Source organism: Cavia porcellus, unplaced genomic scaffold (genome assembly GCF_034190915.1).
Source record: "Cavia porcellus strain 051 isolate PalLab524CR breed Dunkin Hartley unplaced genomic scaffold, mCavPor4.1 scaffold_17, whole genome shotgun sequence".
NCBI lineage: Eukaryota > Metazoa > Chordata > Mammalia > Rodentia > Caviidae > Cavia > Cavia porcellus.
The window spans coordinates 5,704,510-5,726,849 of NW_026947500.1; the positions used below are offsets into that span (position 1 = coordinate 5,704,510).

The following is a 22,340-nucleotide window of genomic DNA, read 5'->3' on the forward strand; positions in this document are numbered from 1 at the left end:
CTCTATACTTGAAACAGTGGTAGAAGCAGACTTGTAAACAGTCAGCAAGAGCACTGAGACATGCTCTTGGCTTAGTGTATTAAAACCCTGCTCTGGGACCGCTGGGAAGTGTCTTGCCCTCTCTGAGCTTCAGTCTTTACCAGCATTTGGTATTGAGAGAGGAGTGGCCTGTAAAGTTCCAAGGACACACTGAGTCATAAAACTCACTTCGGATTTAACTAGTTCAGTCCTAAAGGTGAACACTCACATTTTCAAATCAGAGTTTTCCCCCTTAGAGTACACCATAAGATGAATGGCACATGATGCAGTAAAGTAAGTCAATTTTAGTCTTTGTACTTACAAAAGTGTGGGGGAGCTGTGACATGTTTTTAGTATAGCTGGCTCTTTATTTTCTGAGTTTTTTTTAGGAAAAGAAAAATGCTGGTGGAAGAGAAAATAGATTCATATAACTAAGAAGAACAGATTGCAAATGATAGAAATTTTATAAAGCCTTTGGGAAAATAAAACACAAAGAAATATGTAAGTGTTTAAGAAAGGAAATGAGTCGGTTTTTGGAGCAGAGGCTTTTTTAGACTCTCTTTTGGTATATAATCTGCTTGCTTAACTGTATCAGATGGTCATTCTAGGTCTAGTTTTCCCATTTGCAAAATGGGCAGGTAACATTTTCTTATGTATGTGTGTGCCAATGCTGACGGCATTACAATGACAGGGACATCAGAAAAAAGGGTGTATTGAATTTGGGGATGTCTAATGGCTGAGGGAACCCTCAATTCTCAGTAGGAAGGTAGGGTCTGAGCTAGCCTATGGCCACTGATCATCATTCACATCAAAAGGCAAGGAAATTATCAGCAGCTAATTTATTTTGTCCTTTTAAAATTTAGATTCAAACAGCACTGTCATGGATTTTCATGTGAATATAGAATTGTGTTACTCTCTAAATTCATAGGTTAAATCTAACCGCCCAGGGGCTGGGGATTTAGCTCAGCGGCATAAGTGCCTGCCTTGCAAGCAGGCAGTTGTGAGTTCAATCCCTGGTACCGATAAAAACGATAAAAAAAAAAAAAAGACAAAAAAAAATCTAACCACCCAATAGCTTAGAATATGATTTTGTCTGGAGAGAGGGTCTTTACACAGGTAAGACTGAGGTCATTCTAATTCAGAATGACCAATATCTTTATGAAAAGGGATGCTTCAACCTATGTTTATAGCAGCACAATTTGTAATCGCCAGATCTTGGAAACAACCCAAGTGTCCATCAACTGAGGAATGGATAAAAAAGTTGTGGTATTTCTATACAATGGAGTATTATTCAGCTATAAAGAAGGATCACATTGAGATATTTATCAATAAATGGGCGCAGCTTGAGACCATACTCATAAGTGAAATAAATCAATCTCGCATGTGTGAATACCGAATAGTTTCCCTAATGTAAGTAATGATTCAAATATATAAAAATATGTGGTAATCATGATTTCCCATTAGGTGGCCTTGAAGCCTTATAAAGTTTTCACTCATTAATTAGAAAGGCTTTATTCTGGGCTTCTTGATATGAAAATATTTGAAACTAGAGTATATGAAGTTTTATCCAAATATTTCAAGGAAAAAGATACTATGGTAACTACTATTAAGTCGGGTTATATGGTGGTGAAGTACTAGGTTGTTGAAACAGTCATGCTGTGATCTCTATTGTTATATTGTTATGTCCTGTTTTATCTCAATCTCCCCCTTATTGTTTTAAAAAATTATTTAGTCATTTCTTATGTTTGTCTTATTAAAGAAAAAATTCAAAAAATTAGGATATATAAATAGTAACTCTTTTTGATTTCCTATTAACTTGTTTTGAAGTCCTGTAGTACTCCCACGATCTTGTTTTGACTGATTAGACTCTGTTCCATTCTATATGGTAGTATCAAGTTTGAAGACATAGGCAACTACTTTGAAGACAATAAGATTCACTAAGATACTCATTCTGGTTTGACTATGGTCTTCTTTGGAAGTCCTGTAATGTTTACAATGCCTAAGTTTTATTGGTCTTGTTCTCTACTGTTTTGTCCAACTTTATAATATCTAATAAGATAGACAATTCTTTTTAAGGAAACAAGGGACAACGTTGATAACCATTGTTGATAAACTTGTACTCTGTTCTGCACCATGTGCTATGTCTATCCTTGGTATTGACTGACAGCTTTGTTTTGCCATATTTGACTGTATTCTCCCCCCACCAAAAAGTAATAAGCACTAAGGAGTAATAAAATCCAAAATGTGTAAATTTTGTTGTAAAAAAGAGAGGGAAAAAAAAAAAGAAAAAGAGCTCTAACGGATATAACAGCAAGTGTGTTTAGGGGTGTTAAATAGCTGACTATATCAATGTTTTTGGATCATTGAACACAGCTGTTTGCAGTCTCCCTGTTTGAATGTCCACCTTGTATTCTTTGATACTGTGATTTGAGGAACTATTTTCAAGATGATAATATGTAATCTACTAACAGGTGATTTCTTACTGTTATGTTGTTTTTTTTTTTTTTTTTTTTTTTTGTAGTTCTGTATTACGTGTACCCTTACACCGCTTTGGTTTGTTTTGTGTTTTTCTCTTTTTCCTCTTAAATAAAAAAAAAAAAAGAAAAAAAAAGAAAAGGGATGCTTCAGAGACAGACACATGCACAGGGCGCTGATAGTGAAGAAGAAGGTTGGAATCATGCTCCTACAAACCAAGGCACCACAGTTATGACCAGCAAACTACCACAAACAATGGGAGAAGCCTGGGACAGATTCTCCTCACAGCCTTCAGAAGAAACAAGCTTTATGGACACTTTGGCCTCAGTCTCCCAATTTCCAGGGTTTGGGAACAATAAATTTCTGTTAGTTAAGGAGATAAAAAAATTAAGAAGTGTTATGCACATATACCAACTTCCCACAGTGAATGTAACTGTTATGTATTGAAACCAGTTGCAACCATTGCAACTAATAAAAAATTTTAAGAAGTCATTTGGCTAATTTTTGGTGCTTTGCTATGGAAGCGCTAGCAAATGGATATAAATACTTGCTATAAAATGAAAGAAAGCTCCAATAATTTCTATCTCTTTACATACGACTTTGATGTTTTAAAAACTTCACTTCTCCCATTGCTTGAGGATCCTCACTTGGTTGGTGCCACCTGCATTAGCTTAGGGCACCTTGGGTAACTTAGTGGGTTTCTGGCAATAATGGCGGTGAGAAATCAATCTCAAACATGAATGAATGGATAAATTACACTGATAAGGAAGATTCTGGGCTTGAACTTTGGATTTTCTATTAGATTTCACGTAGTGTGGATCAACAAGGGAAAATTGGATGTATTTATATTGGTTGTCTTGTACACACTCCTGCCTCAGAAACTAAATGCTCAAAGAATTTAAAAAAGTAAGGCTTTAAATGACATTTTATAACAGAAAGAAAGTTGAATAAATAAGACTCAAACTCTTGAAGCATAAATATCAGGCTTACATGACTATAGTGGTGGTTACAGAGTGAGAATGTGTTTTCAGTGATTAGTGGTTTGGACCAAATCCTCTCGGCAAGAATAGACATTTCACTCCACCACAGTGGATTTGATAACATGAGTTTCTTTGCTCTGTTCCCATTTAATTTCCAGACCAAATGCTTTTAAATATTTATTATCCATAATGGTTTGAATTTAAATTCTTATTAGAATTACAATTGTTTTCCAACAGGCTTGAAATTAATTTCTAAAACAAACTTCGTTTCTGAGAAAAAGTTTTTTCTACGATAATATAGCGGTTTCCTTAAACTTTTGGCTTGTATTCAATCAGAGAGAAAAGCTCTTATGTTTCTTTTTTTCATTTAGAACATTGGTATATTATTCAGGATTTTAGTCAGAAGAATACAACATGAAATTCTGAGGTACCTGCTGCTGAGATGTTATAAAATGTGGGAAAAACTCCACGCCAAACTGTATTACCAACTCCTGATTAAAAATTCTCATGACGACAGCACTTTTTATTGTGTTTAGTACAAAACTAAAAACCTATTGTAAAATTTTGCTTTTACTATATTCAAGGAATTATGTGCTATGGTATGAATGTATGTGTTGGAAATCCTTCAGAAGTGATAATATTAGAAGATGATGTGTCTGAGAGATGATTAGATCAAGAATCAGGTTATTACAGTACCCTTAAAAAGAGGCTCAGTGTGACATGGTGGTACATGGCTGTATTTCCAGTATTCTTGGGGGCTGAAGCAGGAAGACTGCAAGTCTGAACCCAGCCTGGAAAATTCAGTGGTTTACTGAGATCCTGTCCCAAAATAAAACATAATAGAGCTCAGTACAAAAGCCCTGGGTTTACTCATTAAGTAACAAACAAACCAACAGTCTCAAGTGAGCTTGTCTGGTCCTTTCTGCATGTGATTACACAGCAGGAAAGTACAATGCATGACCTCAGAAACTGTCCTTCACCGAACAGTTCGCCAGTGCCTTTATTCCCCACTTCCCAGCCTGCAGAAGTATAAGAAGTGAAATGTTGTTTACAAGTCACTCAGTCTATGGGATCTTGTTATAACAGATTGAACAGGGGAAAGCACCACGTATCATGGTTTTTAAAAATACTCAGTTTTCAACATTTGGTGGTGTAATTGATATGGATGTTGAATATGTACGTATTATTAAATTTTCATTTGGAGATAATTTTAGATCCACGTGTATTGGAAAGAAGTAAAATGGGAGGCATCTGTAATGTTAACTCAGTTTTCTCTCAGTGGCAACATCTTGTAAAACTATGGAATACAATAGCCAGGATATTGAAGTTGAGCCGTACAGTTAAGAAGCAGAAGAGTCCTATCACTCCAGAGGTCTCCACGCTGGCTTTTTACAGCCATGCCAGTGTCCTCCTTGCCCTACCTCTTCTTTAACCCTGGCAACCACTAATCCGTTCCCTAGTTCTCTAACTTTGTTATTGAAGGAAAGTTATCTAAATGGAACTAAACAGTATATCACTGTGTACTTTTCTAGAGATTTATGACAAATGGCCTGTACCTTCCTTTAGAGTTGCATATAAAGACACTTTTATTTCTGCCCTTTTCTGAATGAGAAAAAGTATAATGAATATACTATAAATGACTGAACAATCTACAGGTCAATTACTATGGACTCCTGCTTTTAGCACTGTTATGGATTAAGAACTGGTGGTCAATTTAACGCCAGCTGGATTACATCAGCGTGGCACTGAGTGAAGATGCTCTACCAGGAAAGTTGCGATATATAGGTGGATAAATAGGTGGAGAAGAAGGGAGGCATTGAGGTGTTAATGTGTTATTGCATTGCATTGAGGTATTATGGGTTCTCCTACGAGTTGCTGTTTGAGCTGCTGGTTCTCCTGGAGAAGCTTTGGTCCTCACATCGAGCATTGCTTCCTGGCTCCGGAGGGGAAGACATGTGCTGCTTGGTCTCCAGAATGAACTCATCACGCTGCTTCCTGGCATGTACCCAACTGTGCTTTTTGTTGGAGGAGGTTGGGGCCTCGGTGTCGCTGAGGATGGCTGTGGTGCCTTTCAGGAGACCCCTGGTCTTTGTTGTGAGTGTGACTTCTCAGCTCCAGCGTAGAATCCTCATCTCATCAGCACAGCTCCTTTACCCTGCTGGCATGGACTTTCTGGCTTCCACTGCTGACCCTTGGGCCTTCCCGGTGCGGAACCGTAAAAGAGACTGGCATGAGTCCTTCTTGTGGGCTCTGGACCTCCAGTTGGACTTGTGGGAGGCATTGTCCTGAGCTCTGGGTTTTTATCTGGACTCATGTGGGACATTGCTGTGGGATTCAGGCCCTTGACTAAATATTCTGTCTTTGGTGTTGCGGATAGATTTCCTGCATTTTCCTGTGTTTAACGCCTGGTGACCATTATAAATATAATATTATAAACTCCATGTCCTGATCCTAATTGTTCTCTATGCACAACAACTGACTACAAGAAGTACAGAATGGAAGATGTCCTGTGGTTCATGTAGCTACTCAGCGGTGTAAGTGGTATAAGCTGTTCTGTTATTTTCAAGAATGATAAAGAATTACGTGCTGTGTATAATACGTGTGATAAATATGCTGGGTTGCAGCAAAGAAGACACAGCTGGTAATTAAAGGAAACAACTTTTATGAATTGTAAACTTATTTTTCAAGATACAGTTAGGATTCATGCTCCATCTTCATGTCTCCCAATCAATATTGCACTAAATTTTTAATTAAAAATATATTTTTAAAAACTTTTTGGAAAGGTTAAAACACTGCTTGTTTTGTAGTAATGTGACATTTCTAATTTCTGTTGAGTCACTTCTCTGTATTACCTTGTTAGTGGATCATTTAGGCTGGAAGAGAGCTTAGAAAGAGAGGGGAGTAAGCAATGTGTTGGCCCAGTATCACCCATGGCTCCTCTGTGTTGTAATGGTGAAGCTTAGAGGCTTTACAGCAATGTCTACTTATAAAATAGTGTTTCCCTTAAAAGTTTTGTGTATCTTGGAGTGCTAATCCAGATAATTTGTCAGAGTAAACTTCAGAGCAAGTTAGCATGCTTCAGGAGTGAGTAAATTTCTAGGCCATCTTAAAGTTTTGAAGTTGCAGAAAAAGGAAAACTTTTTCTAATAGATATGTTGACAATTAGTATGACAATTGGATAAATAGGTGGAGAACAAGGGAGCTATGCAAGCAAGCCTAAATGTGATTTGTTGACAAAGGGAGAGATGCGGAGAGGAGACATTAAAAGTAGCGTCATTCAGGGAAGTGTAGAGGTTTTGTCAGCCAGCTGCTTCCATGCAGTGTGGGTGAGAGTCTAGATGAGCAGTGAGCTGTGCTGTAGGGTAGGTAGAGGGATGCCTCCAACAGGCACTGGAGCCTCCAATGCCTCCATCTCACTCACCGCCAAGAGGAAGGCGCAAGGGTTGTCTCATTAGCTGTTCTGCAGAAATTGACCTGGGCGGGCCAATATTCTTTGTGCCATTGACTTTTGACAATGGAAGTTGCATTTGTTTTAATGTGTATATTCCAACTAACAATTAGGAAGATAGCCTTTGTTCAAGCAAGGCGACTTGAAAGCAAACTCTGGCAGCAACAAATTTAGGTTTGTTTCCTGTTAATTCTAGAAAGCTCTTTCTCCTCTTTCAAAGGGGAAATAATGATGTCTGTCATATGGTTATTGTAATCATTAAATGTGGTAATGTGCTGAAGTGCTTGGCACATACCAAGATCAATACTAATTACTGATAATATTTGTCATACTAATTATCAACATATCTATTAGAAATACATTTTTCTAAAGCTTGTTCAACTTACGATAGCTATTCAAAAGCAAGCTTCAAGTAAGATAAAATAGTTTGATAGTTTGTTGGCTAACATTTTATTAGGTTCATGTACATGGTCGCAAGGTAACATCTACATCTTGACAAACAGTTATTTAAAAAGTGCTAAATTGCTATAAAGCTGCTCCCTAGATCAAAGCCAAGCTAGGATTTCACATAAGCACAGAAAGACTTCTTCTGCTGCGGAAATGTCTTGCAAAACCATCAGTTTGAGAAGATAGTATTTTTACCCATAAAAGCATATAAAAGAGGTGTTCCAAGTTTGAGAAGGAAGGGCAGGCCCAGGTGAGAAATGTGTACATTCAAACAAATTGTGAAAATGTTCAATAAATTCTGTGGTTTGCATCTTAACTACCTCACAGGGTCATATATTTGACCAAACCAACCAACAGGTTTGGTTCCCAGCCTGTTGCTTGTTCTGTGGCAGAGTGCTTAATAGGTGGGGCCTGGTGGGTGCAGATGGGTGCAGGTTAGTTCACCGGAGTTGTGTCCCTTAATGGAGGATTTTGGAGCCCCACTCTTCTTGTTTCTCTCTTGCTTCCTGGTTGCCATGAAGTACACAAGTCTCCCTTTCCTCCCCGCTCCTGCCATGAAATTCCCTGCCGCCATAGGCCCACAGCAACACAGGCAAATGGTCATGGAGAAAAGCCTCTGAAACTGTGAGCCAAAATAAACATTTCCCTTTATTAGTCTGCTTATCTTCAGGTATTTTATTACACCGATGCAAGCTGACTGACACAAGTTAACTCCATACATGTCTGTTCTAGTTACAGGAGGAAGATGTTGGTTTAAATGAAAACTGAGAATTCAGCAGCTAAATTTGAAACATGGCACCGTGGTGGAGAGATGGCAGGAACCAAGGCTTTTGACTTTCTCTCTAGGGTAGACTTGACTTTGTTGTATGTGATGGTTAAGGATAGAACTCTCCTCCTTAGGTCTGATTGCACAGGGGTCAGCTTCTGACTACAATCATGAGGTCTGCCAGAGCTTTGGAAGAGAGGGGTGACCTGAATACATATTGGCACAAATTCAATTTGTCCTGAGAATTGCAGTGATTTATCTTAGGTACCTGACCTCTTTTAGTTCTTTGGGACTCGTCTCCCTTTCTGCTTGTCCTGGGAGTTTTTCCTCCCCTCTCCAGCCTGGTCAGCAATAGAAGCACTTAGATTTCCCTGCACAGTCTGCATTGTGGTGTGGACAGAACTGCTTAGCAGTGCTTGGAGCACATACTGTAAAGGAATTTGGGGATATGCTAATGAGGAAACCCATAACCAGAAGCTAGAAGATTCACAATCAAATTACAATAAATCTGTGGAGACTCCTTAAAGAACAAAACACACAGGAAAAGCCTGATTGCCAGCAAAACTGCTTTGCAAATGAGAGATTTGGCTGCTGAATCTTTGAAAAGACAGCAGTAGTCTCAGAAGTACTAACCTAACCACATATGAATCAGCCCAAATGACTAGCCAATGAATGATACCGTTGCATACACAATCTCTCTCAGGAGAGTTTCTGGAAAGATTCACTTTTGAGTGTTGTTGTGGAAAGTAAATAAAATATTACAATTTTCTCTTGCCTCTTCAACCCACGACTCTTACCCTATTTCGCAAGTTTGTATTTTTCCATTTGCCTTGCCGTGTCAACAGTCTTAAACAGAGTTGCTGAGTGACATGTACTTCTGTCATAGTTTTAGTTTCAAAGACCAAATTAGTATATCAGTGAATATAATTTCTGTATGATGACAGTGATACATAGTGATTAATAGGTTAAAGTTTGGGATAAAAAGGAACATAAAATTATATTTTAAATACTTTCATATGGATGACTTAAAGAAGTCCTACACTCTGTTAGTTGGGATTCATTGAAACTTTCCATATATTTTATAAGACCAGGTAAAGTTGTAAAGTAGTATTTATTCTCATGAAAACTCACAGGTTTGAGGTTATTTGCTAGGGCATATCTTTCACGACTTTAAAAATAATAAACTTTGTTTTCCTCATTTACTTTCAAATTAGTGATCCAGGAGTAAAACATGACAGGATTTTCTTCTGAGTTGCAGATAAAATTTTGCTTAACTGTTTGATTCTAGGTGAAAAGAGATAACAGCATTTCCATTTAAGAGCTGGGAAACTTTTGTGAGCCTCTTTTTTCTATTTATCTTCAGGTCTTGCTCGTAAACCTTTAGTGGACTTCAGGATTCACTGGCAAGTAACACAAAAATCAGGCTCTAAATGTGGAATTGGCACAAACACATTATGCTTTTTAGAAGGCTACCACTTATTCAAGGTCATCTGAGTGGGAACCAAATGAAAAGCCAAGGATTTGCACAGTTAGGTTTTATATTATTTTCTGCTTATAGATGTAAAACAATTTTGGTTGGAGGTTACTTTAGTTCCCCACTTTGCCTTCCATGTGAATGCTTGGGTATCACACAATGGTGCTTGTCCCTTGGCTCTTCAGGAAGCTTGAGTTTCTATCAAGAAAGAGTTTAAATTCCAGAATCAGATCAAGTCCTTACTCCCTCACTTACTGGCCTTGTGAGATTAGGGAAACCATGCACTCCTTTGGTTAATTATACTCTTCACTTGGTGAGGGTAAGGGAATGTATCATGCAGAGTGAGTTGGAGAATGTTGCCATGTAATAAAGCTCAGTAAATACTGCCACTTGCCCCTTCATTTCAATGGTCTGGTCTTAAAAAGACTCACTCAGAGATGGGTAAGAGCTTACAATCTTCAGTGTCCCTATTTTACAGATGAGGAAATTTAGGCCTAGAGAAAGGGCGTGGCTTCTGACCCGATTCCTTAGAGACCTAATTTGTGTCCTCGTTGCTAGCTCAGGCTTTTTTGGTTTGCTTGTTTTACAACACCGGCTCACATCTAAGCAGCAGAAGGAATCTGACCATGCTTACGTGTGCTGTCGCTACTTGTGTTTCAAGTTCAAGCCACCATCGTTACTCTCCCAGATCACTGAATAATTTACTGACTACAGTAGTTCCCTGCTGCTACACTCGCCCCTTTCAATTTATTGTCACCTTAACACCTTAAAATGGTTTTGTTTTTGTAAGCACTGTGTTCTCCCTCATTTCATTTCTTATTATTCTTGTTTATCATATTCTAGAACCACTTCCCTGCTTGCTTTCTCTGTACATGCCAGGGCCATTTGAGCTTGGTGTTTTGCATTTCCATTTCCTCTACCTGGAACGATTGCCCCTGGATATCTGCATGATTTTCTCCATCACTGGGACTTTCCATTTTTCCATCATGGCTCCTTCCTCATGGAATTTATTATCATATAACATTTTCTACATTGAGGTATTTTACTGCCTGCTCTGGTAGCAAGCAAGTGCTACAAGGTCACTGTGTTATTCATCACCCTATGTCCAACGTCTAGGCTAGTGTATTGCACAGAAGAGGTGTCCAGAAGATTTTTGATGAATTCATGAGTGAGCAGAGTGTCAATTTGACCTGTGGGCTATTCAAAAGACTGTGTTTCCTCAGGTGTTTCTATTATAGGATGAATTTAAGCAAAGTGTGATCTCTTTAATTGAATGTGCTATGCATAGAACTTTCCAATACCAGAAAATGTCCTTTTTTTGACATAAATTGCCTATTTCTGTATCTACATACCTAGACCAATATGCGTGTATCTTTCTTGAGTTAATTACTACATAATTTTTTGGAACAAAGCCAAACTACAACAATCACTACTTTTTTAAAACTCTGTAATATATTTTAATTCTGGGGAATCAAGAAAAAAACCACAAATGTTTCATTTTCTTTCTTTCTCTTTCTAGGTCCTTAGAGAAATTTCAAAGAGGATGAAAACGTAGATAGGCGGTCAGCACTCATGAATCGGATTTCATCTTGATAGGCTTCTTATAAACCTATAACAAGTGAAGCCCAGAAAATTGTGTTAGGTAATGGGAATTCTGACAGATCCTTTAACTATGTGGAACTAGGAGCTTGTGCTATAATTTTGGTGCTTCAGATGAAAATTTCAAGTGTTTTCATTAGGTACAACAGCTGTTTCTATTACAGATAACAGATCTCAGAGGTGGTGATGCTGATATCAACTTCTGGTGAGCTCAGAACACAGTGTAGCTTGTACAATTAGGTTTTTTTAATTATTTTTTTCTACACATTCAAATTAACTCTGTAGCAGTAAAAGGAAATTACTTACTTGCTACCGGAATTGTCTGAAAGTGATATGATCATCCTTTGTAGAGTCACATTAACCAGATTAAAAGCCCTTGGGAAAAATTTGGCACCCTGTTCCTTCCCATTCACATCTTCCTAAAGACCTCTCAGTAGCTTCCATTTAGAAAGCTATGATCATTATCAGGGCTTTTAATTTGGAAATATTGGCTGCTCACTAGTGAGTCTTTCTAGACACCCAGTGGTTAGGTGTAGTGGCTCTGCTGTGTTACAGTCTTGGAGGCGTGGGAAGCCCTGACTTTTACTGTCTTCTTGACTCCTGCTAGCTTGAAGGTGTGTTTTCCAGGGTGGGACAGTCAGTTCTGCTACACGTAGCACAGTTTCAGTCACAGTGGAATCTACTCCTTCAGCTTTTTGATTCAAGGCTGACTTCTTTGGTCAATGAAATATAGTAGAAAATCTGCAGCACTTCTGAGATAAGCCTTTCATAGTTTCCTTTCTCTTGAAAAATTTCCTGATAGTTTCTATTTCCTTTTTCTTGAAAAATTTCCTCTTGGAACCCAGCTGTGATGCTGTTTGAATCCTAATTCATATGGAGAGAGCACATCTAGACATTATAGTCAATAACCTCAGCTGTCAATGAAGTCATCTTGAAGTCCATCCATTTCAGCCTTTGATGAACTCAACCTTATGCACAGAACCCATTGATTGATCTGCATGAAAGAAACTGGGCAAGAATGACCTCTCCTCAACCTGTGGATCTGAGAGATGATACTGAAGTGTTGTTTTAAATCACTATATTTACGATGGCTTGCTACATAGCCATAGACAACTAAAATAAGGACAAAGTGAGAAGCCACAGCTATGTGCACCTGTGAACAAGGACATCAAAAACACTAATTTAGAATGAAGTGTAACAAGTAGTTGTGTACATGATATGAATAGATGTTAATTTTCCACTTTTATGCCTGGATCTGTAGGCTTAAAGAATTAGGCAGTTGTTATATTACCATTCGGATTCATAAATGCAAGAATTTAATATACGAAGGCAAATGTTTGGGAAGTGTAATGCCTTAAGTCAGAGTACAGCAAATTTTTTCTGTATAAAGTCAGGAATAAATATTTTAGAGTCTGTGATTGATTGCAGTGGTTGGGATACCTACCCAATTCAGCCAAGTTGACACAGGCAATATAAACATGAATGACATGGCTATACGCAATGAACTTTATGAAAAAAAAAAGGTTGAGTGTTGGATTTGACCAGCAGATTGAAGTTCTCTGACTTCTGTTCTAGCAATTATTTTTATAGCTGATAAAAATATTTGATTATATTACTTGATACTCTTCAGCATTGCACTAGGTTAATTTCTAGCTTATTACTAGTCCTTCCTAGACCCCTTTGTAGGCTTCTCCTTTTATATTTGAAATGTGCTGTTCGAAGATTTCTTTTGTCTTTAACACTCTTTCTCAGTGGCCAGCAGACTTGCCCGATCAAATGACTCCATTTAACACCATTTAGTAAATGGCTAGAAATTTCTATCTCCATTCAACTCCTACTCCTATTCAGTGTTTTAACAGGAACTTCAGACTTCTGCGTTTTACCTCGGTATCCTGCCAGCACCCCAAGCTCAACTCACTTTTGTGTCATTTATTAACACGCAGTCTCTGAACTCCAAAGCTACCCTTCTCCAGGAAGCTTGTTGATGCTGGTCTGGCCTCTTACAAACCCTTCTGTTTGGCAGCTGTTAGTCTCTGTCAACAGGGGGCACTAGAAAAGAAGGCAAGGGTTTTACCCCTTTCTCTCTGCTTCCTGTTTATACCTGTTTGGTGTTTCCTGTAAGTGTCTCTTCAGGAAACCTTCTTCAATCAAGAAACAAACATTTTTTTCTGTAGTAGCACCTACATTTAGTTTTTGCAAAAGTAGCAGAATTACCTCTATTACCACTTACCTCCCAGTGATTTCACATAGCAGCAGTGGATTAGTCTGGGTCTCAGCCTTTTAGGACCTCATTTTGTGGTCAGAGATACCAGAGACAGCTAAGCATCACCTTCTGGTAGAGCTCTGAGTTATGGTATAGCAGAGACCCTGCTTTAAATTTGTAAATTTTAGTCATTTCAAACACTTCTCTGTGATTTGCAGCCCAAGAGGCGGTAGTCGGCTTTCTTTAATTGCTTCCTCAATAATAACTTACTGTTCTCCTTTGCTTTTCCAATTACATAATTAATAATGTCATAGTTAGCTAACCATTCTTTATATAAAAGTCTCACTTGTAGCCGGTGTGGTTTCTGTCTCCTGAATGGATTCACAGGAGTTTATATTCTCAGCCAAAAGCTGCACCTGTGTCCGCTTCCTTCCTTAATAAATGGCACTAGTAAACCAGGTCCCATCGTCTCCTGCTTGGTTACTCGAGCAAGGATCCAGACATCATTTTGTATTTTGTCTGTGTCCTCAACTCCCGCATCCCATCAGTAACAAGGCCTACAGCTTTGGCTTCCTAAATATTTCTTGTTCTGTCTGCTTCTCTATTTTCACACCCACCACTCTAGAGCAAGCCATCATCGCGTCTCCCCTGGGTGACCTATAACCTTTTAGTCTGTTTCACCACAGCTATAAAGTCATCTCAAAACCATTTTCCAAGCTGGGCCTGGTGGCACATGCCTGCAATCCCAGCACTTGGGTGGCTGAGGTGGGAGGGTCATTAGGAGTTGGAGACCAGACTGGGTTACAAAGTGAGCTCAAGGCCAGCCTGAACTGTATAGCGAGAGCCTACATCAAAAAGACAAAACAAACAAACACTTCCAGATATACACACTCTCAAATAGTTCAAATCTTCAACTCATTTTACAAATATGTTTTTGATTTGGCTTCTCTTGTTTCTGTTTTTTGGTTTTGGAATATTCTCTTTACCCATTTGTCAGTTTTTTTTTTTTCCAGTGTGCTTTCTTTCTTTGTACTCTTGGTGCAAACTGTTCTCTGTGTGGAAATCTTGTCTTTTACCTGGATAATTAACGTACATTGTCTAGCTGTTGTATAATTATCACATACTCAGAGATGGCTTTCCTGATCTTCCGAACTGTGCTCTTCTGCTATCTGCTTCCATAGTTTACGGAATAGCTCCTTTCTTTTGTAGTACCCAGGGAACTGATTGATAAGAAGCAGGCTACTTGGCCACATCAGATCCACCACATAGCCTGAACACCTCTGTCCTTTCAGAATGGTAGATATTCAACAAATATTTGTTGAATTCTTTTGATGTTTTATATATATATGTCAAGACATAGGAGTTGATTTCAGAGGACATGCTTCCTCAGAGGCACTGGGATCCCTCAGGGTTGGCTGTCACTTCTTAAATTTTAGGTTTTTTCACTTCTTTTGCAACCCCTGACATCAGTATCCCTTTGTGGGATCTTACAGTGGCAGGAGAAGACTAATAGGGAGGAGATACTAGCTTGAGCTGGATTGGAGACCCAGTATTACCAACTCTTCCATTGTCAGAGGGCCTCGCAGTGTCACTCAAGGCTTCTAAGTACCTGGAGCCAGGTGCATCTCAGTGCTTGTTGTGTTTAAACCTTAGTCACAAAGGAATATTCCTCTGCTTCTAATCACCCGCACGTTACTCCTCCACTGAAGTCATCAGTGCACTAGTTTTTTGGTAGTTCACTGTAGTGTTGTCATTAACTAACAATAAATGGCAAATGACAAAAAGGAAAACAAAGTGGGGAATAGGCTGAAATAGTGGTGAAGAGCCTTTAAAAATAATCATCAGCAATAATGAAGCAGATGATCTCAAAAGAATATGAAAATGGGTGTGACCATGAAGAAGAATCATGAAAGCATATGTATGATGACAGTTTGCTGGAAAGAAACAGACCCGAGGGGACAGATTAAATAAATTCAGCTTTGATTTTGGTTATACTTCCAGGGAGAGAGCTGTATTTACTTCAAAAAGAAAACAAACAGAAAATGACCCAGAAAACTTTCATTTCTTTTCATCTTCTAAACAGATTTGACCCAAGATGGACATTTTCTTTGAGAATAATATAACTTTTTCCTTCAGTTCAAAGTTTTACCTTTTGGATTGTATTCCACACACGTTCTTTATTGCTTCTTCTTCCTTCAAGGGTGTCCATAGCATCTGCCATTAGCAACTGCAGCTGTGGCACCAAGATAAAAATTATCAGTGTGGAATTCACACAGAAATAACTTCTCTAAACACACAGATTAAAACCTAATTAAAAAATCATTTGTACGCTGATGATTTTATTACTCATCTTTCCCACAATGAACACTGCCACCTCGTCTTTGCTTGAGTCATTATGGAGCATTATTGCAGATATAAAATACTGAAACAATGAAAAGGTTCTTCTGGAAAATTTGTAGAAAACATATAGGTTTTAATGTAGTAAGTGCTGATGTTTTGTGAAAAACAGATTTGGGTTGTAAAGAATGAAGGCGGTAGTTAATTCTCTCAGGAAACGCCATGTAGTACATGAATGCATTTTAGTATTTTCTCCTGAGGCTAATGTATCATAATTCCAGGCATCAAGCAAAAGCTCACCAGAAAATGATACTGACATTGTGCTGCTTTATTACCTCTTTAAGAATCTAGTTCATTTAAGTTCTCTTTGTTAAAATTTTGAAACAACTTTTTAAATTTAATTCAAAAAATTTTTTTAAATCCCAAAGGCAAGTTTTCAGCATGTTTCACTGTGTCCAAAACAGGCACCTGGCATATTCTAATTGAAAACAATGTGTACATGGTGTGCATATGACTGCAAAATAATGAAACTTCATCAAAACTTGTGATACTCAAACCTTAATAAAAAGCCCCCGCACCCCAGGACACATCCCCTGTTAGCTCACTGAGATATCAAAAGGGTCTGAACCCTTAGATAATCTCTCTATCCAGAGTAGAGTCCTGACTGAGCAGTCTCTGTTCATCTAGTGCCACGCGAGGCAGTACTAGGATTGATTTTTCAGATTAACCCATACTTGGAAGCTGGAAAGTACAATCTATTACTTAAGGTGACAAAATCTTAAAGATGTGTGCTTTTTGAAATATTTGGCTTGCAGATACACATTCACATATATCTCTTTTTTTTTTTCTGGTGAGCACATGCATTATGAAAATATTCCATACAGTCCCATTTTCCAAGGCTTCAGATACTGAAAAATTGTCCATTGAAAAGGGATGCCAGTAGTGTTAGTTTGGTGCTCTTTGTATATATTTTGAAAAATGAGTATTTCTTGGGGAAAGAAACCCCCTAGATGTGTGGTTGAGGAGGCTTATGTGTAGTAAACTGTTCTGCATTTTTCATTTAAATCCTAAATGTGCTTTTCAGGAGAAAGGATCAACATTTTGCTGGCTTCCCTAAATTAACATTTTCTTTGCCTCTGCTTATCTCAGAAGAGCATTAATCATCTAAAATTGGCTATAATATGCAATTTGAAAGCTCATATTTACCATATTCCTGAATGCCTTATGAATGGCAAGATAAACACTTAGCCTTTTAGATGGTGTTCTACACATACCCATAAAGGTTTAGAAAATACCATTGCCTGCTTGAATAGTAATTCCTTGATTAATAGACTTACTTCAGAGTTTTTGTCTTTAGTATGCATGGTTTTATTCTTTGGTTAGACAGACCATTTCATATGCGTACTCTGATATCAGTACTTATTTAATATACTTTTTAACAGGTTTAGATGAACACTATATATGCTGGCAGCTCATTTCTTGGTTACATTTTCAAAAGCTCAAACAGGGAGGATTCTTATAGTTATCTGAAAATTACAGGTAATCAGTTTGGGCTGTTCTCATCCTCGCTAGGTGAATTCAATTCAGGCCTATAATTAGTTTTAGGTACTCTCAATTAAAGCTTCAAAGTAAAGAACCCTCCCCTACAACACATTAGGCTCTCCATATAAAATAAATTTTATGTTTCTCTGTATGGGAAGCATACTGTTTAGTAATTAATTTTCAAATGAAGTATTACAATTTCTAATATTAATTATGATTTTAATACTCAGGCTGTTTGAGAAGTCTTCCCGTGAGCTATTCCTTCAACTAACTAGTTTTTGACTGGCTATGCATTAGGCCAAAATATCTGGTTTTCTGAACTAACCAGTAAGTTCAGTTTAAAACGCAGTTATTTTGACTAACTACATTTTTCTCTTCACTGCCAAAATATATGGTAATCTAAACTGATTAAGAAAACTCCAAGGACCATTGTGTAAGGTTGTATTTTTACACCTACTCTCTTTTGTCTGCTTTTTTTCAAGAAGAAAATCATATACGAACATATCTTAGAGTTTAAGCAGCAGTTTATTAAAATTTCATTTTACTTAAAGCAGAAAACCTGACACAAAATGTGAATGGTTATTTTGTTTATAAAAAACTCCTTTTTTATGTTTTTATACATTACAAAATTCTTGCCGTCAGGGATAGAAAATAGTCACTGTGAGCAAATTATAACCAGATACCCCTGCATTTTCCAGTTTCTTCATTAAAATGCTTCATGGAGGGCAGAGAGTTTTCCTCCAGACTCCATTTATTATCACAATTTTTTTTAGACCCTATCACTCTTCGGGTAGCTCAGGGCCTGTGAAAGCCTTAAACAAAGAAAAACAAATACCAATTCTGCCTCTTGGTGACTGATGTCCCGTAGATAGGGGATGGTTGCCAGTTCTGCCATTGCTTGATTAATCACTTGGGACTGCTCCTTCACTCTCTGTAGCTGGCCGAGGAGGCTGGCGTACTGCAACTTCTCCATCACACCTGAGTACGCACAGAGACCGCCCTGGTCTCACAGGGGAAAAAACCGTGTGTTAGAACAAAGCCACGGAAAGAGACCCCTGCCTAGGGACTCAAGGGAACACTTGCTATACTATATTTGCATCTTTTGGAGCAATGGTGTCTTAATACAAATGATTTTTTCTTTTTGATCATTTTAAGAAAAATCGTCTGTATATTTTTTTCAAGTAGGTGACTATGCTTCCAAGCGAGCTCTTTTCAGGATTGTTGAGATGGATTTGCTGGTTGTCCCTCATTGGAAAGTGAGGTTGGGAGGAAAAGACAGGACTAAAATTTTACCTGTACTCTCTTAGTTGTGATCTCACAGGGGTGGTGTGCCCGTAAAGAGGAGATGACTTTAAACACCAAACCATCATACAAGCTAAGAGTTGCCTAGTATCTTGTGTATATGTGCATAAAAGAATGTTTCTATGCAACTCAAATTCTGTTTATCTCAGTGAGTTATATTAAAATTCCAGCTCTGCTTTCATCTTTAGTTCTCATCGAATGACTTTGCTGCAAGTTACTTTGTGGGGTCATTTGTACAACTGACCGCCTTAAATAGATTACCCTGCACGTTTGAAAGGCTCTCTTCTCCCCAGGGAATAGACTCCTATTTTAAGTTTTCTTATGATGAGACAACTTAGAGTAAGGTAGCCCTCCTACATATTCACTATTGCCATCCACAATGAAGGGACACTATCTTCTCTAAAAAGTTTAATACAATTGTCTAATTTTTTTCTTTTTTTTGGTACCGGGGATCAAACTCACAACCTCACTCTTGCCAGGCAGGTGCTAATGCCACTGAGCAAAACCCTCGGCCATAAAAACTTTAATACAATTGTAATACTTGATAGGAGAGACAAAGTTTACTACAACATTCTCATGTTTGTCTCTAGGAAAAGGTACATACTTTGACATAAAGGGATGTGTAAAGGTTATAATCAAGGCCTTGGGTTTCTGCTGGTCTGCTGTGCTGCAGTTTAGAGGATGCTAAGAAATGGGAAGTTGTGGGAGGATTTGATTTCACAGTTGCATTCTGCGCCTGCCCTGGTGCTCGGAAGAGGAATACTTGGGTGACTTGAGCTGCTCTGTGGCAGGTCCCTTTTTGCATTGAAGTCTTTAGGCTTGTTTGCTAACTAGGCAGTTAATAGGGTCTTGGGCTTCATTCATTGGGTCTCAGCATCTTGACCCATGACCACAGAAATATGAATTACCTAGGTGTCTCCCAATACTCAAATATCTCAAAGAAAAATTAGTTCTGATAAAATATCTGGTAAGTACTATTTTATCTGTGGTGCTTAGGACTACTTGTGAATGCTTATGAAACAGCATTTCTTCTAGAAATCACAGAAGCAGACATACATTTCCTCCTAGAAAGAGAATTTTCTCTAAAGATTGTTAGAAACTAGCATTACTAAAGACCATCTGAACTTCAACTTGAAATTAGAAAGTGGTTCTTTCTGAAATGTCAGGCTCACGTTTTGATTGATAGTAACCTCTAGAAGCTGGCATTTTTCCAGGATCTTGGAAATAAATGAAGGCTAGGAACCACTGTATTTTATTTGCTTTAATTCTCCCTAATACCTATCTGCACCATTCATGTAATTCTTTTATTCTCAATAATTTTTTCTATTTGATGAATCATTTATATGAAAATCTATAAACCTATAGGAGCTATGATTGCAAATGGTGAATTTGAGATCTGTTGCCTGTACTGATGAAATAGCTGGCCTACCACTCAGTTTAAACATGTAGCTAAACAATGGTATTCTGTCAAGGAGAGGAAAGCAAGTTGGAGGAGAAACGGTTTCTTTTTTGAAGAAAAATTGCTTTCTTTGTCCTTCTTTAAAAAGAAACAATGGGGCTAGTTGTAGGAAAGTGGTACAGTGACTCAACTCCAAAGAACAGAAACAACTACAGCCTGCTCGGGAACATAATCTATTAGTGTCATTTTCCAAAACATCAGGAAAATAAAAATAGTGGAAGGAAACAGTGCTTTGTTAGCTTGATTGTTGGATGCATAACAAAACAGGAAGTGCTCCATATGAATAAGATACCAGGGAAGGAGCATAGTTGCCTGCTAATAGCCAGCCATCCCTTGCCTTGCCCCCAACCAAATGCAGTTTGAGTTATCAGGAAGCTATAGATTGACATTTTTTCCTATACCAGATAAGGGTTTTTGAAAGGCAAGCTGAAAAAGATGAAATGCAAATGGAATGCTTTATTGCTGTTGCTTTAAGGAAATAAAACAAATAATGCAAAACAAAGGGATTAACTTAAACATCTAGTGCTTGCAGTATCTACATCCCAAGGGAGGCAACCCTCCCAAGACACTTTAGAAGTCACAGAAGGGCTCTTTAGCTGCTGGAGAGCTGGAGAGAGTATAATAAAGTGGCCAAGATGGAAGCTAAAACCTCACACGGGTACAAAGAAGGTTAGGTAAATAGCAAGTTCAAATGAAGGCTTCAGTCAGATAATTGCCAAGATTTAATAGCAGTTATGGATAAGTGTTTGGCAAATAAGGGGCACTATATAACACTGCTGAAACGCAGAGTCCAAGTATTTGTGATGTATTTCCATTTGGCATAACATGCACAAACAGAAACATTAATTGCAAAGGGGAGGCGGCGAAAACATTGTTCAAGTGTGTATATAGAAACATTTTTTATGCTTCACTTGGAAGAAATTAAAAGTAAAATTAACGAGGTATTAAAAAATGGTTAGCTAGGTCACTTTTGGCAAGTCATTCTGTGAAGAAAGCTTTATGCATGGCAAGCGATTTTATTTTAACTCTTTAACATTTAGCCCAGAAAGTACAGTACATAAGGTTTGAAACTGACAGAAGCCAATAAAGTTAATGAATGAAAAGGCAGCATGCCATCTTGTAGTTGGAAAATAATCAGGACAAAAATCCTGAGGAGGAAAAAACGCCATTAGAGCAGGAATGCTGGTTGATGTTCATTAGGATTGGAAACCACCAGGAAAATTATGAAATACTATAGATCATAACTCTTAAAATGTCAAAATCCTTTTTGTTTGGTTATGTATTGTGTATCTAGCAGTTCAGTCTATAGGCAAGGAAACTTGTGGCGTATAAAGGAAATCATTGGAAGAGAAACCTTCCTCCAACCAGGGAAGCCTTTTGTCTTCTTTTCTAGCTGTGTCTACCATCTTCTGGTAATGAGTGAACATGCATATTCCCTAGGAAGCTTTTCACAATTAATTTTCTGAGTCTAATTTGTTTGTATACTTAAATATTCATTTAAAATCAAATATAGCTATACAATAATTTTCATGTTGTTTTATGTGTGCTTTGCCTCCAGCAAGGATTGAATTTTTATTTCAAAGAGAAACAATATGTCTTGGTGAAATATTGGGACAGTATTCCAAACTCTAGCTAGTGATCCCCCAGCTGAGTGAACTTGACTATGTTACCATTTTCTCATTGGTAAAATGAAGGTGTCACAATGTCACTAAATTGCGAAGGTCAATGAGATAATGTGAAGGAAAATGTTTGTATACATGTGCTTATCCTAGATTCTAGTTTCTTAATGGAATCAGTGTGCAATCAGCACACTATTATCTGTCTAATAACCAGGACTAGTCTGTGTGTGTGTGTGTGTGTGTGTGTGTGTGTGTGTGCACTGAGGATTGGACTCAGGACTCATGTATGCTTTGCAAGTGTTCTACCACTGAGATCTATATTTTTTATTTTGAGACAAGGTCTTGATACCTGGGATTACAGGTGTGCTACACAGCACCTGGCCTCTGTATTTTTTTCTAGTGTATTTGAGCCAAGAACTATTCCTTTTTTAGTATCAAAATATTGGGTTTCGATGTGCCATTTTGATATATGCATATAACATACTTTGATCATATCCAGTGTCTATTACTATGTCTTATCTCCTCTCCTCCCATTCTTACTTCCTTCCTTTTGACAAATAGAATTCCAAGAAAATTTCTTGATTATGAAATGTTTTCGGGATTTGGAAACAAGAGCAATTCGTTAGCTTTAGAAAAAGAACTTTGCTTTAATATGCTTATATTGAAGGTAA

The 22,340-nt window shown here is 37.8% G+C and overlaps 1 protein-coding gene across 1 annotated transcript in view; it reads right to left on the bottom strand.

Annotated features, from left to right (window-relative positions):
- Spata16 (spermatogenesis associated 16) overlaps nt 1-22,340 on the bottom strand; it is a 232,622-nt gene that overhangs the window by 3,078 nt on the left and 207,204 nt on the right. The window contains exons 9-10 of the mRNA XM_003467560.2: nt 18,125-18,289; nt 15,560-15,643 (exon numbers count right to left, since the gene is read on the bottom strand). Coding sequence (XP_003467608.1) covers nt 15,560-15,643; nt 18,125-18,289 — 249 coding nt within the window. The remainder of the gene's footprint in view (nt 1-15,559; nt 15,644-18,124; nt 18,290-22,340) is intronic.